The following is a 14104-nucleotide window of genomic DNA, read 5'->3' as shown; positions in this document are numbered from 1 at the left end:
CTATCCATCTATCCATCCGCCCCTCCTTCTCTCCTTCCCTCCATCCATCCATCTAATCATCCAACAGATCTTCCATCCAGTCATCCATCCATCCGGTCATCTATACATCCTTCCACCCATCCATCCATCTACCCATCCATCCAGTCATCCATTTATCCATCCCTCTAGTCATCTACCCATCCATCCCTCCAGTCATCCACCCATCCATCCATCCAGTAATCCATTCCTCTAGTCATCCATCCATCCATATATCCATCCATCCATCCATCTAGTCATCCATCCAGTCATCCATCCATCCATCCATCCATCCATCCATCCAGTCATCCATCCCTCTAGTCATCCATCCATCTCTCCAGTCATCCATCCATCCATCCATCCAGTCATCCATCATCCATCCATCCATCCATCCCTCCAGTCATCCATCCATCCATCATCCAGTCATCCATCCATCCCTCCAGTCATCCATCCATCCATCCATCCATCCATCCATCCAGTCATCCATCCCTCTAGTCATCCATCCCTCCATTCTTTCATCCACCCACCCACCCATGCACCCTCCCTTCTGTGCACCTACTTATCTACCCATCCACCTACCCACTTGCCCTCCAGTAACTAGCCATCGAGCCCCCAGGAGTTGCATTCTAGAATGGCACTTCACAGCCTGCCCCTTCATCGTCTGCCCTCTCCCCAGGTCTGCAGCAAAAGATAGGTCAGGCCCTCCACTGCACTGCCCAGCTCCTTGTCTAGCCCTCAGCCTCTTGGGACCGGGAATTGGTTGAGTGAGGGGCCTAAGGCCGGTGAGACAAATTCAGTCAAGCCTATACCTTTTCTGGGCTGGGAACTTAGGCCCGCTTCTGCACCCCAAAGCCTCTGTTTCCCCATCTAGTAAGTTCATGATCACAGTAGGACCTGCCTGCACAATCTGAGTACATGTAGAGAGCTTTGAGTAGGCTCATGTATTGTAGGGGCTGGAGTACCAGTTCCTCCGCATTTTGCTCCTGGAAGATGGAGTCACATGGGGGGTGGGCAAGAGTCTGAGGGGTCGTGGGACAAGCCCACTCACATACACACCACCTTCTAGGCCGTGTTTCAGAGTCAGACCCCAGAGCTCCCAGCATAGTCTGAGTGCCTGGAGGGCCACCACCCTCCCCTTGGGTGGGCCATCCCACCTACTGCCTTGTGGGCTTCCCAGACCCAAGAGCTGCAAGGAGCAGCTGGGTGTCCACACATGCCCATGAGGCCCGACGTGGAGTCCAAGAATTCCTGGGGTATCCCTGGCTTCCCAGCTCCAGGCCTCATCCAGGAATCTGGAAAGGCCATGAGGGTAGGGGTCCTGTGGGCAGAGAGCCAAGATAGCCTGAGGGGCAGTAGGTGGGCCAGGCCTTGAGGAGGGATTGTGAAGGACCCCCACTGCCCCTGGCCCTACCTGGTCCTATAGACAGGCAGAGGAGGCTGATGTCCAGCCTGAAAAGGAAGAGCAGGGAGGCCTAGGGGTGGGGACCCAGGGGGAAACCTTCCTCACCTGCCAGCAGCCACCTGAGCCAGTTGTGGGCTTAGGGGGGAAGGGAGTGAATTTTGGTTTGTGCAGTGCCTTCCTTACCTTTTTGAGCTCATATATATCAATTTGGGAGATAGAGCAGGTTTCACATCTGTTTGTGGGTGTGCTTTGTAGCCAGTAAGTATCCAGACCTCAGCATCATGAGCTGGGGCTCCTCAAGGCAGGTGGGCTGTCCCTGGGACTGAGAGCCAGAGCCTGGACCCCATGTTCTGGCCCAAATCAGCCAGAGGCCTGGTGGCATCCAGGGGGAGGAGACTGCAATCCCAGGGGTCCTTAGTTTCCCCACGTGTGAAGGAGGGGGTGCTGGGGGCTGTGTCAGGGGTTGGAGTGAGGATGGAGTGGTGCCTGAGGGTCAGACCCTACTGGGCTGCTGGGCTTCCTGTGCCTGGCGGTCAGTGGTTGCGAGGGGAGTTGCGATCCCCTGGCCCTGTGCACTCGGAGCTCTGGGAGGCGCCGTCTGGCCCACAGGCAGCAAGCAGGGCTTTGGCTGAGTTGTGCTGGATCAGTGAGCCCCAGGCTTCCTCTCCACAGATCAGGGGGAAGTGGGCTCTGGGCCAGGCCTCTCGTGGGTGCACAGGGGAGGTAGAGGAGGGAGGGTGGGTGGGGGTCGGCTGATGGTCCCTGGACACTCTCGTTGCAGTGTACCCCCTACTTATGGCCACAGCCTGCCAGGACACCAGCTACGGCCCTCTCCTCCAGGAGCTCTGCCTCAGCCAGTTCCAGGTGAGCATGGACGCCATCGGGAAGACGCTGTGGTGTGACTGGGGCAAGACCATCAGGTGAGTCTCGTGTGTCCCCTGTTTGGGGGTGGGCATGGCTGGGGTGGGGGCCCTAGGCCTGGTGTGAGGAGTCCACTCAAGGCCACCGTGAGGGGTTCTACTCCATGGTCTGGGGTGACAGAACATGGCCACGGGCGGGGAGAGTCTTAGGGTGAAGGAGGATGCCAGGAGCAAGTGAGTGTGGATAGAGGAGGCTATGTCCATGATGGCCTGGGGGCAGGGGGGATGCCGGGCCGTGTCCAGCCACGCCTCTGTGGCTGGAAGGTTCCGTGTGGGCCATGTTCCTGTGAGACGCGTGTGGCCCATCCCAGTGCAGGTAGGTGGGGGATGGTCTAGTGCCCACAGGGCTGAGTCTCCGTGACAGATGCCCCCACTTAGAGGGGTGTCTCTGCTGGTTCCCTTGGTCCCTGTGGTCAGTGTAGGGGAAGGCTGTTGGTATCACATCAGTATTTCTTTCAAGGAATTGGTTTATACAGCTTGGGGTTCTAGAAAGTCCAAAATCTGTAGGGTAGGCATGTATAGGTGGTATTGCTGGCCGGCAGGCTGACACAGAGACCTGGCCATCATAAATAAATAAAGATATTCTTTAACTTTGTTATGCTATGTCCTTATCTTATACTACAGATTATTTCTGGTGCTATACAATAGATATCTTTAAATCTATACAATAGATATTTTTAAGCCTTTTTAAATTTTTAAATCTTTAAATTCAATTAAGTTAACATATTCCATATTAATAGCTTCAGAGGTAGAGGTCAGGGACTCATCAGTTGCATATAACAGCCAGTGCTCATCACATCCCGTGCCCTCCTGAATGCCCGTCCCCCAGTGACCCCATCACCCTAGCGTCTCTCCCCTCCAGCTACCCTCAGTTTGTTTCCTATAGTTAAGAGGCTCTTGTGGTTTCCCTCCCTCTCTGTTTTCCTCTTATCTTATTTTTCCTTCCCTTCCTCTACATTCATTCTGTTTTGTTTCTTAAATTCCACATATGAATGAGACCATATAGTATTTGTCTTTCACCAGTTGATTTATTTCACTCAGCATAATACTCTCTAGCTCCATCCATGTCATTGTAAATGGCAAGATTTCATTCTTCTTGAAGGCTGAGTAATATTCCAGTGTGTGTGTGTGCATGCATATGCACACTACCTCTTCTTTATCCATTCATCTGTCGATTGATGTCTGGGCTCTTTCCGTAATTTGGCTATTGTGGACATTCTGCTATAAACATTGGGGTGCAGGGACCCCTTCAGATCAGCATTTTTGTACCCTTTGGTTAAATACCTAGTATTACAATTGCTGGGTCAGTGGTGCAAGGGTGGGTCAGTGGGTTAAGCCTCTGCCTTCGGCTCAGGTCATGATCCCAGGGTCCTGGGATCAAGCCCCGCATCAGGCTCCCTGCTGAGCAGAGAGCCTGCTTCTTCCTCTCTCCCTGCCTGCCTCTCTGCCTACTTGTGATCTCTGTCTGTCAAATAAATAAATAATTTTTTTTTTTTTTATAAATTGCCAGGTAATAGGGTAGCTCTATTTTCAACTTTTTGAGGAAACTCCATACTCTTTTCCAGAGTGGCTGCACCACCTTGCATTCCCAGTAACGGTTCCCTTTCTCCGCATCCTCACCAACATCTGTGGCTTCCCAAGTTGCTAATTTTAGCTATTCTGATGGGTGTGAGGTGGTATCTCAGTGTACTTTTAATTTATATTTCCCTGATGCCCAGTGATATTGAGCATTTTTTCATGGGTCTGTTGGCCATGTGTATGTCTTTGGAGAAATGTCTTTTCATGTCTGTTGTCCATTTCTTGATTGGGCTATTTGTTTTCTGGGTATTGAGCTTCATAAGTTCTTTGTATGTTTTGGATACTATCCCTTTATACAGATATTCTTTGGCATTTTGTTTTCACCTACCGGTCTATGCTGGAAACCCATTCTAATCAGTGCATAGAGAGCTGCAGCATGCAGTTTTGCAGCTGAATAACGTTGCTCTGTGCATAATTTTCCAAGCACTTTCCCAGCAGGACGGATTTGGTTTTCCCAGTATTTCCGAATTTCAGGGAATGTTGAAGGGAATGACCTGTGTATGTGCATAGTCATGCTCATGTTGTGGGATCTGTGTCCCTGCTGTGATGCCCTGGGTGCAGGGCTCCCAGGTGTGAGGTGGGAGCATGCCATGCTGAGCACACCTTCTTGCCCTCCAGGAGGACCAGGAGTGGGCAGCCCCACCCGCAGCATGAGGGAGCCATTTCCCACCACCCGCCCACACACCCCACTGTCAGGCTTGAGTCCTTGCTGCCTGCTCAGTCAGAAACAGTGTCTCCCTGGTATGTTTTGGGTTTCTCCAGTGACAGGTTCCTCTTCTGTTCTCTTTTCTGTGAATGTTTGTGTCTTTCCCCCTTTTCTGTCAGGTTTCTGATCCTTTTTAAAGAGGTTTTTTTTCCCCCCTAAGATTTTATTTTTAAGTAATCTCTACCCTCTACATGGGGCTAGAACTCACAATCCCGAGACCAAGAGTCACGGCCCTGTCCACTGAACACACCAGCTGGGTGCCCCCATAGAGGTGAATTCAGACCCTTGTCTGCCGCGCCTGAGAAGTGCTCTCCCAACTCAAGCACTGTCTTTTGACTCCCTTTTTGCCATTCCTGCTACCACAGGAATGGCAGAAAGGGTTACGTTTTCACGTAACCATGCACATCAGCGTGTCATCCCCCCGGATCCGAGTCACAGCTGCATGGCCTCTCCCCACGCCAGGGTTCCAGAGGATCCACCCCTGCTTTCCTCTCAAGTCCGTGTGGTTTGGGGGACACATCTCTGACACTGGTGCCTCTGCGCTTCATTCTGATGGAAGGCACGCCAGGAAGCACGCTCTGTCTTCTTCCCCACGAGCTGCCCGGTTGTCCTGTTCATTCCTGAACCCATCTCTGCCCACCGCGGGTTGTGTTGGCCCTTTGTCCTGTCATCTCCCTCCACGCTTTGCCCACACCTTCATCAACACTCCGTGTTTCAAGCCTTCTCCTATTACCTCCATCTACAGCCTGAATTCTCCTCCAGGACAGTCAGTCTTCACTGCCTACTGAAGGCTTACTTATCACTCACACCATTTCAAGAAAAGAGTTCGTTATTATAGCTAGCACTTATTAAGCACCTACTGTGAGCTCAGCATTGTGCCAATCCCTCAGACTCTGTCATCTCAAGTAAGTAAGCGGCAACCTCAGAAGGTGGTAGGACAGTCATAATCCCTGCCTTATCTGCCCAGGGGCACAGCTCACAAGGTCTCTTTGGGTCCAGAGTTTCAACTCATGACATTCCCCAGGGGTACAAGATGGCCCCCTCCTGATTCTCTGGGGAGTGTGGAGACGCCCCAGGGAGGTGGCTGATGGCCTTCAGTGGCCATCTCGGCTTCTGCCAATGTCCAGGGGGCCTGGTGGGGCCCGCTTGCAGTGGGCTACCAAGCCTGGTACTCGGGCCAAAAGCAGACTTTCCAGAGTCTCCTGGAGCAGTAGGGGCAGTGGAGCCAGCGGATAGCAGACAGGGCAGGGGTCTGACAAAGGGTGCAGGTACTGGGACAGACCCCCTCCCTGAACCAAGTGCAGCCAGGGCCTGTTGCTGGGGTGCAGGCAGTGCCTTGAGAGCAGACCTGGGAACTCACTGGAGCCTGGGATCGAGCCCCCAGGCTAATGCTGCGGGTGGAGAAATCCAAAGGGAGTTCAAGGCCAGAGGACCCCCGATGCCTGCTGCTCGGGGTGATGGCTGTCCTAGCAACTGGGCTGGGCCTGCAGGTGGCTTCAACATGGCCGAGGGACGTTCTGGATCATACTCTGAAGTCAGAGGATTTAAAACAGCCGCATGGCAGAGGGAACTTCCCCTCCTTCCAAGTGACAAATGGGAGCCCGCCAGCCTTCCTTAGGATGCATGCTCTGGAGGAGATGGGGACAAAATCCTCTGTGGGGCACATGGGGGCCTGCTCATGCCCTCTGGCCCTCTGGCTCCCAGGCTCGCAGTGCCACCGCCTGCGTCACGGCAGACTGAGAGGGGGCTCATTTGCCCTGCTTCCCTTAGGACACTGGATGGAAACATTGGGTTCTTTCCAAAGTACTTCTCAGCAGCAGCGTGCATCACTGCTCAGAGAGAGAGATCTGGAGAGAAAGCAGAGGGCTAACAAGAGCATTTGGGCCGTGTTCCAGCAAGAGGACAATGACCTGCCCTGGGACTGTGGGTCTTTTTGTTTTTGCATTTCAAGAGTTGTAAGGGAGCTTATCCTGGGACCTTAGCTGTCCAGCATGGTTCTGCATTTCAATCAGTCCATGGCCTTGGACCCTGACCCTTCTCTTCATCTGAGGGTGACTTGGGGGCTGCTCCTGAGTCCTTTCTTGTCTAGGGATGCCTTGGATTTCTCAGATTCCCCAGGTTTCTGACCTGTCCTGGTCCCAGGTCTCCTCAGGGCAAATGTGCTCAGCAGGACAGACTGCCCTGCCCCCTCCCCCACCCCACCCCCCAGGATCCAAGCCCAGCCCATGATTCCCCAGGGGTTAGCTTGTTAAACAGCAGGCCTGGCATGCTAGTGGAAATGAAAGGTCATTTAATGTATTAACTGGGAGTATAATCTAATTGAGGGAGCTACAGAGAACATGGGAAAATGTGTCATCAGAAATTCTCATCTCCAGAGATGTTCCTGCGGGTTTTGGGGAGGGAGAGAAAGAGCAGAACAGATAAGGAGGAGAATCTCGAATGTGAGGAACTCAAGCAGTTTGATTTACCTGCATATGGATCTCCTCCCCAACATGGAAAGTGCTGGGGGGCTTCAGGAGGTGCTGCTGCTGCTGCTGCCTTCCCGTCCCGTCACTGGCTCCCAGGTGTCACCTTGGACAGGGGAAGATGTCAGAGGGGTCCCCAGGGAGTGGGTCACCACCTTCCATGACCAGCCGCCAGAGAACCCAACTTCACCTTCACACCAGTCAAGGCACCCCTCCTGTCTCTGTCTGGAAACTTCTAGGTTTGTCACTGCTGACCGGGTCCGGCTCAGTGCCCGGCAGCTCCCTAACACGGTATCCCAGAGCAGGCGGCCTGGTCTGCCTCCCTGCAGTCCCTTACCGTGTGCGGACCCTGTGCAGGGTGTGGAGAGCCCTCCAGCCCGGACCAAAGAGCACCATTCCGAGGAGGGCTCTCCCACCCTGGGGAGTGGGGGGCAGCCTGGTGTGTCAAGGGAAGGACAGAGAGCGGGGCTCTAGGGGACAGGCTGCCGTGCTGTGTCCTCATCCAGGAGCATAGACCCCAAGCTCCCGTTCCCCAGGGACTGCAGACCAGAACAGGGCACCTTGGCCCCCCTCGGGATCTACTCTTTGCTGCACAAGGAGCCTTCCTTCTTCTGTGTCTCCCTTCAGAGTCAAGTCAGGGAGTTCTGGCGGGGCAGCAGGCCGGAGCAGCTGCTCTTCTTAAGAATCCCAACAGGAACTGAAAGGGAGGCATCTTTCTCCAGGTGCAGAGGTTTCCCCAGGGCAGTGGCTGTGTCCTCCAGGGACTCTGGCTGCACCCGGCTATGTGGCCGAGACCTCGGGTTGGAACACATCCAGGGTGCTCCACGCCATTCTCTGGAGCCTGTGGGCCACCTGGAATGGGACGCCTGTCCCCATGGGGACGTCCCAGCAGGCTGCGAGCGTGGCTGACTCCAGGGCTGGCTTCAGCGCCATGGTGAGTCTGTAAGGCCTCCGCCTCCGGAACCTGAGCCATGCTCACGAAGGCTCAGCCCCCCTGCTCGTTGGCAGGCCCTAGCACAGGTGTCCACCCCCTGCCCCTCTGCCCACCTGGCTTGGGGGGAGTCCTTCTAGTGTCTGCAGAGCCCAGGCGCACAGGGATCCTGACCTCTGGAGGCCTTCAGGGAGGAGAGGGGCTGTCCCAGGAAAGTGACCCAGCCTGCCTTTGGAGCCAGACTCCTTCTGCTGAGGCCATTTCCTCCTGCGCCCCAGCCCCAGGGCCTCATTGCGGGGCTCCAGCCCTGTGGGAAAAGGTGTGGACACCGCCTACCAGCGCCAGGGTGGGTGCCCTTGGGTGAGGGTGTCTGCGGTGGTCCTCCACAGCTCTCCACGCGTCTAGGCTCCCCCTCCAGTGCTCCAGGTGTGCAGCCATGGAGGGTGGGTGTTCTTCCATTGCTGGGGTCCGCAGAGAGGAAGGACCCCTGAGCTGGACCCGGAGCTCCCAGCAGCCACCTTTGGAGTTTGTTAGGCCGAAGCTGTGACAGAGAGGCATTGTGGGAATCAGAGTTTGGTGGGCAGGCAGAGAAAAGGGGGGCCCTTTTCCTCCACCCTCTCGAATCCAGCTTCTAGAAAGTCAGCACCGAGGTGGCATCTTGAGGAGAAGTGTACCACACGCACCACCAGGACCCCACAGCAGCAAGGGGGGGGCGCTGTCGTGAGTGGGGTATCCATGCAGGCGGCAAGGTCACGGCCGGTTAGGCCCATCCACCCTGTGTCAGGAGCTCCGCCACAGCCGACCTGTGGTAGCAGATGGAGGCTGGGGCAATGGGACCAACCATGGGGGAGCAGGGCAGGCTGAGGAAGGCTGTCTTCTCAGGCTTTGTGCACCCAGATCTGTGTTCACAGGCAAGCGGGGGGCGGGGGGAGGGGCAGAAGGTTCCGGAAATCCACTTTCCCCCAGCGTGCACCTAGCGTCAGCCCTGGGCAGACAGATGTGGGAAAGAGTCTAAGGACCCCCTTGGGGAGAGCCTCCGACGGTGGCTCCTGGCCCCACCCTGCCCCCACTGCGTCTTTGCTCCCCCACAAGGTAGCCCTCTGGCTGTGCCCCAGCAGGCAGAGCTGCTGTCTGCATGTTGGGGGTGGGAAGCCCTCAGGGGCAGCAGTAGCATGTCGGGCTGCGGTTGCCTCATCTGTGTGCCTGCTCCGGCGGGGGGTTGGGGGGGTGGTTCTCAGGTGATCACAGAGGGTCTATGGATGGCTACCTGCTGGACTGGAAGCTTTCAGGGAGTGGGGAGGAAGAACCCCACTCCCTCCTTGAGAAAGCTCCCAAAACGTGTGTCTACAGAGGCCAGAAGCCGAGCAGTCCCATGTGGCGGGGGGACGCTGGGAGCCATGGAGGAGGACCACCGGCCCTCGTTCCTCCATGTCCCTGGGCCACCACCTCATCCTTGACCCCCCTTCCTGTCCACTGGCGGCAACAGCGGGCACGGATGCTTCCCCAGACACGGCGGTGACCACGTAGCACCGTAGCACCAAGCCTGCTTCGACATCTGTTTCCATTACGGGATGCACTGCCCTCTTCCCCACCTCCTTGGTCTGGGGATGAAGTCACAGTGTGGGAGGTCAGCCATGGAGCAACACTGAGCAGATCCTGGCTGGGGTCACAGGAGCAGGCAGGTGGGGCAGATCCTAGTGATGGGGACTTGTGGCAATGTGCCTTCTGCTCCCGCCTTGGAGATGCTGCTGTGACTCCCCGCACTCCGCGCCCCCCCACTCAGGAAGGCCTCAGAGACTTCCAGGTTGTGAGCACAGGAGTTTGCTGTCAGGGAGGGGTGCAGGCTGGCTCACAAAGATCTCCCCTGAGCCTGCTCTAGGGCAGCCCCCCCCAGGGCTGTGCGCACCTGGGAGGAGCAGGGAGCACAAAGTGGGGAGGACTAGTAGGTGTGGCGGGGGGGGGGCGGTTTGCAGCAGCTGCCCCCTCCCACCACTGATAACCTTCAGCCCAGCCCTGGTCCTGCCCCCAGGGTCTCCCAGGACCCCTCTGTCCATCCATCATTCTGTTGGTGGCCGTCTTTTGAGCACGGTTGGACCCAGCGACATTCCATCGACTGTCAGGGCCCCGGGGAGTTGTGGCATAGGGTGGCGACCACCTTCCCCGCGCTTATTATGAAGACAGCTTTCTCCCCCAGTGGCTCACAGGACTTCAGCCCTGGACGCTGTCTTACAGGGTGCCCTGTGGGACACATTCAGGTGCCTTTTAGGTCTGCATTCCCATTTCTCTCAGCCAAAAAAACAAAAACAAAAACCAGAGAACCCATTTTCTTAAAAATACACTCCTTCCGAGTAGTAAGAGGGGGGTTTACCTTCGCTGCCCGGGGCCAGCTGGACGCAGCCTAACTCCGTAGCAGGAAGGCCGAGTTAACATCCGGATTTTCGCAATCCTGTTATGCTGGGCCATTTCCAGGTTTTTGCGTTGTAAATGATGCAGCTCTGAGAGCTTCTCTACATACAGCCTTACTTCTTTTTTTGACTAATTTCTTTAAGAATCCTTGCAAATGGACTTACTACAGCCTGTGCCATGAACATTCTGTAGGTTTTTAAAAAGATTTTATTTATTTATTTGAGAGAGAGGGAGCACAAGCAGGGGGAGCAGCAGAGGCAGAGGGAGAAGCAGGCTCCCCACTAAGCAAGGAACCTGATGTGGGACTCAATCCCAGGACCCTGGGATCATGACCTGAGCCGGAGGCAGATGCTTAGTGGACTGAGCCACCCAGGAGCCCCCATTCTGTGGTTCTTGATAAGTTTGGCCCAGTTGCCATTTTATTTTATTTATTTCATTTCATTTCATTTCTTTTGGTGCAAAGAGGTGGTTTTATTAAAGCATGGGACTCGTGAACAGAAAGAGCTGCCTTCCCAGCTGCCCTTTTAAAGAATTCTACGAATTTTTATTACCAGCAACACACGAAACTATTTATTTCCTCACATGTCCCTGAGAATTGAGTTTGTAGAGATCCTGGTTTTGCAGGTTTCAAATGAGCCGCCTCTCGTCTGCTGTGCCTGCCTTCGGCTGCCGGGAAGGAGAACTGTTCTTCTGAAGTTCTCTGCAGTTTGTTTCTTCTCAAGCTCAAAGTATTTGAGCATGACTTTAGCTACTTTATCTTCCGAGTCCCTGGGACTTTTATTAACCTTATTTTACAGACTCCTGAACCTGGTAGAAGTTAGCTAGTTGTTGTTTTGTTCTAAACGTTTTCTCTTCACATGTCCCTTGTGTTTACTGCGGTGCTGTTTGTGTCCCGTGTGTGATATATTAATTATTCCTCTTACGCGTGTGCCCTGACTCACTCCTCAGAGGTCTGTGACTTGGCCACTGTCCTATCTGTTCTGGAAATCCAGTTGTCGAAATTTGGAGGGAGTCCTATGGCCACAATGTTATGTTCTATTTCTATTTAGTTGTCACGTGTTTTGAAATAACATTTCTCCTTCCTAACACAGTGAGTAGTTTACATTAAGACCTGAATTAAAATTTATTTCCTTCCTACTTCGATGATGCTAACATCATTTGTTAAATAGTATTTCTTACTTCTGTTTGGTAATGCTTAGCTTAAAACATAAGACATTTGTGTGTGGATTAAGATCACATCAGTTGATTTTTATTTATGGCTTGGGGCCATACCCTCACTTCTCATCACCGTGCTCTGTAATATTTTCTACAGTTTAGACGATCTCATTTGCTTTTAGTGTGTGCGTTCTCATTGCATTTCACATTACGTTTTGTTTTCTTTGATATATGTTCTGCCTGTTTTCCAAAAGAGTGAAAAACCATTCTGCAGGGGAACCTGGGTGGCTCAGTGGGTTAAAGCCTCTGCCTTCAGCTCAGGTCATGATCCCAAGGTCCTGGGATCGAGCCCCACATCGGGCTCTCTGCTCAGTGGGGAGTCTGCTTCCCCCCTCCTCTCTCTCTGCCTGCCTCTCTGCCTACTTGTGATCTCTGTCTGTCAAATAAATAAATATAATCTTGGGGGGAAAAAAAAAAAACCATTCTGCCAAGTTCCATCAGAGGTCATACTGAGATTCTAATTGAGATGGACATCACCAAGCAGTCCACTAGAGAAGAGCCATCTGCTAGCAGGGATCTTCCCACAGCGAGCGTCTTTGGCCCCCGAGTCCTGAAGAATGGCGGCAGGCCTACTTGGCCTCATTGGCTGTTACCTTCAGATGTTGTCTCAGCAGTTAGTACAGAACTCGCACAGTGGACTGAGCACAGAACTCAAATGGGACCTGCCGTTCAGGAACCCCGCTGATTCCGTCCCTGCCTACCCTCCATAGGCCTCTGTTTCCTCCCCAGGGAAATGAGTATAAAAGTATTCACTTCTTGGGGCGCCTGGGTGGCTCAGTGGTTTGGGCTGCTGCCTTCGGCTCTGGTCATGATCTCAGGGTCCTGGGATCGAGTCCCGCATCGGGCTCTCTGCTCCGCAGGAAGCCTGCTTCCCTCTCAATCTCTCTCTCTCTCTCTCTCTCTCTCTCTCTCTCTCTGCCTGCCTCTCTGCCTACTTGTGATCTCTGTCTGTCAAATAAATAAATAAAATCTTAAAAAAAAAAAATATTCACTTCTTTACCATCTCCTCATTTCCCTCCATACAAGTTTCCCGGAAGTTCTAGGATTAGGGTCATAGTTGCCTCATGGAATATATGTGCTCAGCTGACTATTGGGGTCAAGAGGGGGAAATAATTTATCTGACGTGATAATTATTCATCCCTTGCAAATGTGAATGAATTCATCACTAAAACCATCAGATCCGCATTGCAGGGTGGGGAGGATTTCTTTTTCTAGTTTCACTGTTGCTCGATTTGGGCTGTTTTTTGTTTCATGCTTGTTATTTCATCAGTGTTTATTGGGTCAGTATTCTTCACATTCCTCCCTGAAACATAATGACACATATCATCCCCTTAAATGTTTCAGATCTTCTGTATTCAAAATTTTGTCTAATCTTTGTGTTTTTCCCGCCCTTTGTGTTCTCTGTATAGAGGCCACCTGGGTCAGCAGAGGCAGATGACAAGGCCCATTTTTTTATTCATTGTGCCCATACTTTTTTTTTTTTTAAGATTTTATTTATTTATTTGACAGAGAGAAATCACAAGTAGACAGAGAGGGAGGCAGAGAGAGAGAGAGGGGGAAGCAGGCTCCCTGCTGAGCAGAGAGCCTGATGCGGACTCGATCCCAGGATGCTGAGATCATGACCCGAGCCGAAGGCAGCGGTTTAACCCACTGAGCCGCCCAGGCACCCCATTGTGCCCATTCTTAAAGGTCTTTAGAAAATGGGCTAGATTTTAGATAGCAGTGTCTTTTAAAATTTTTTGGCTTTAACTTTCATCATTAGCTTTTCCCTCTTTTTCGCTTCCCCCCCACCCCAAAATTTTTTTTTGCTTCTTTCACGAGATAGAATTTTGATGCTTATTGCATCATCATTTTTTTTCTCACCTTCTTTGAACCTAATGAGGCCATGTGGTTTCTCCTTCTGGACCTTCTTTACCACTTTCTGCTGGTTTTGAGATGTCTGTGTTTTCGTCGTACCGGACAGTGTTTTCCGTAGACAAGTACATTTTCATTCTCAAATGTTGTATTTCTGTTTGGTTCTTACTCTCTTCTTCTCTTGACAGAATAAGAGAACAGAGAGCAAATAGTTTCTGCTTCCATATTTTTGTTGAGATTTTCCTTGAGATCCTGCACATGACGACCTTCTGTATACACACCGGCAGTCCTTGAAAATGAACCATATTCTGCTCGTTTCATTCCCACTGAAACAGCAACGGACTCCGCACTGTTGTGCTACTCAGCTCCTTCCCGTGTTCCTGAACTTTCTGTGTGTTTGATAATGAGCAGTGGATTCTTCAGTCCTGGCCAAACTGGCATGGTTTTTCTGCATCGTTCTCCCGGCAGGTGTGCATGCATAGATCCTGCTCTGTTACTATAGCATGTAGATGCTGCACGATTATGCTGCTGACATCGACCGTGACGTAAGTTTATGACTCTTGCCACGTGGGATGGTTTTTGCCTGTGTTAATCTCGGCCTGGTATTAGCCC

At 52.8% G+C, this 14104-nt stretch overlaps 1 protein-coding gene across 2 annotated transcripts in view; it reads left to right on the top strand.

The window, feature by feature from the left end:
* RAMP1 (receptor activity modifying protein 1) overlaps positions 1-14104 on the top strand; it is a 43048-nt gene that overhangs the window by 14039 nt on the left and 14905 nt on the right. For both annotated transcript variants that reach the window (XM_004743708.3, XM_013051842.2), the window contains exon 2: positions 2199-2337. In XM_004743708.3, coding sequence (XP_004743765.1) covers positions 2199-2337 — 139 coding nt within the window. The remainder of the gene's footprint in view (positions 1-2198; positions 2338-14104) is intronic.

The sequence above is a fragment of the Mustela putorius genome, unplaced genomic scaffold (assembly GCF_011764305.1).
Source record: "Mustela putorius furo isolate JIRA1106 unplaced genomic scaffold, ASM1176430v1.1 tig00003869_pilon_pilon_pilon, whole genome shotgun sequence".
NCBI lineage: Eukaryota > Metazoa > Chordata > Mammalia > Carnivora > Mustelidae > Mustela > Mustela putorius.
The sequence above is the reverse complement of the archived record's forward strand: the minus strand, read 5'-3'. Positions and strand labels throughout refer to the sequence as shown.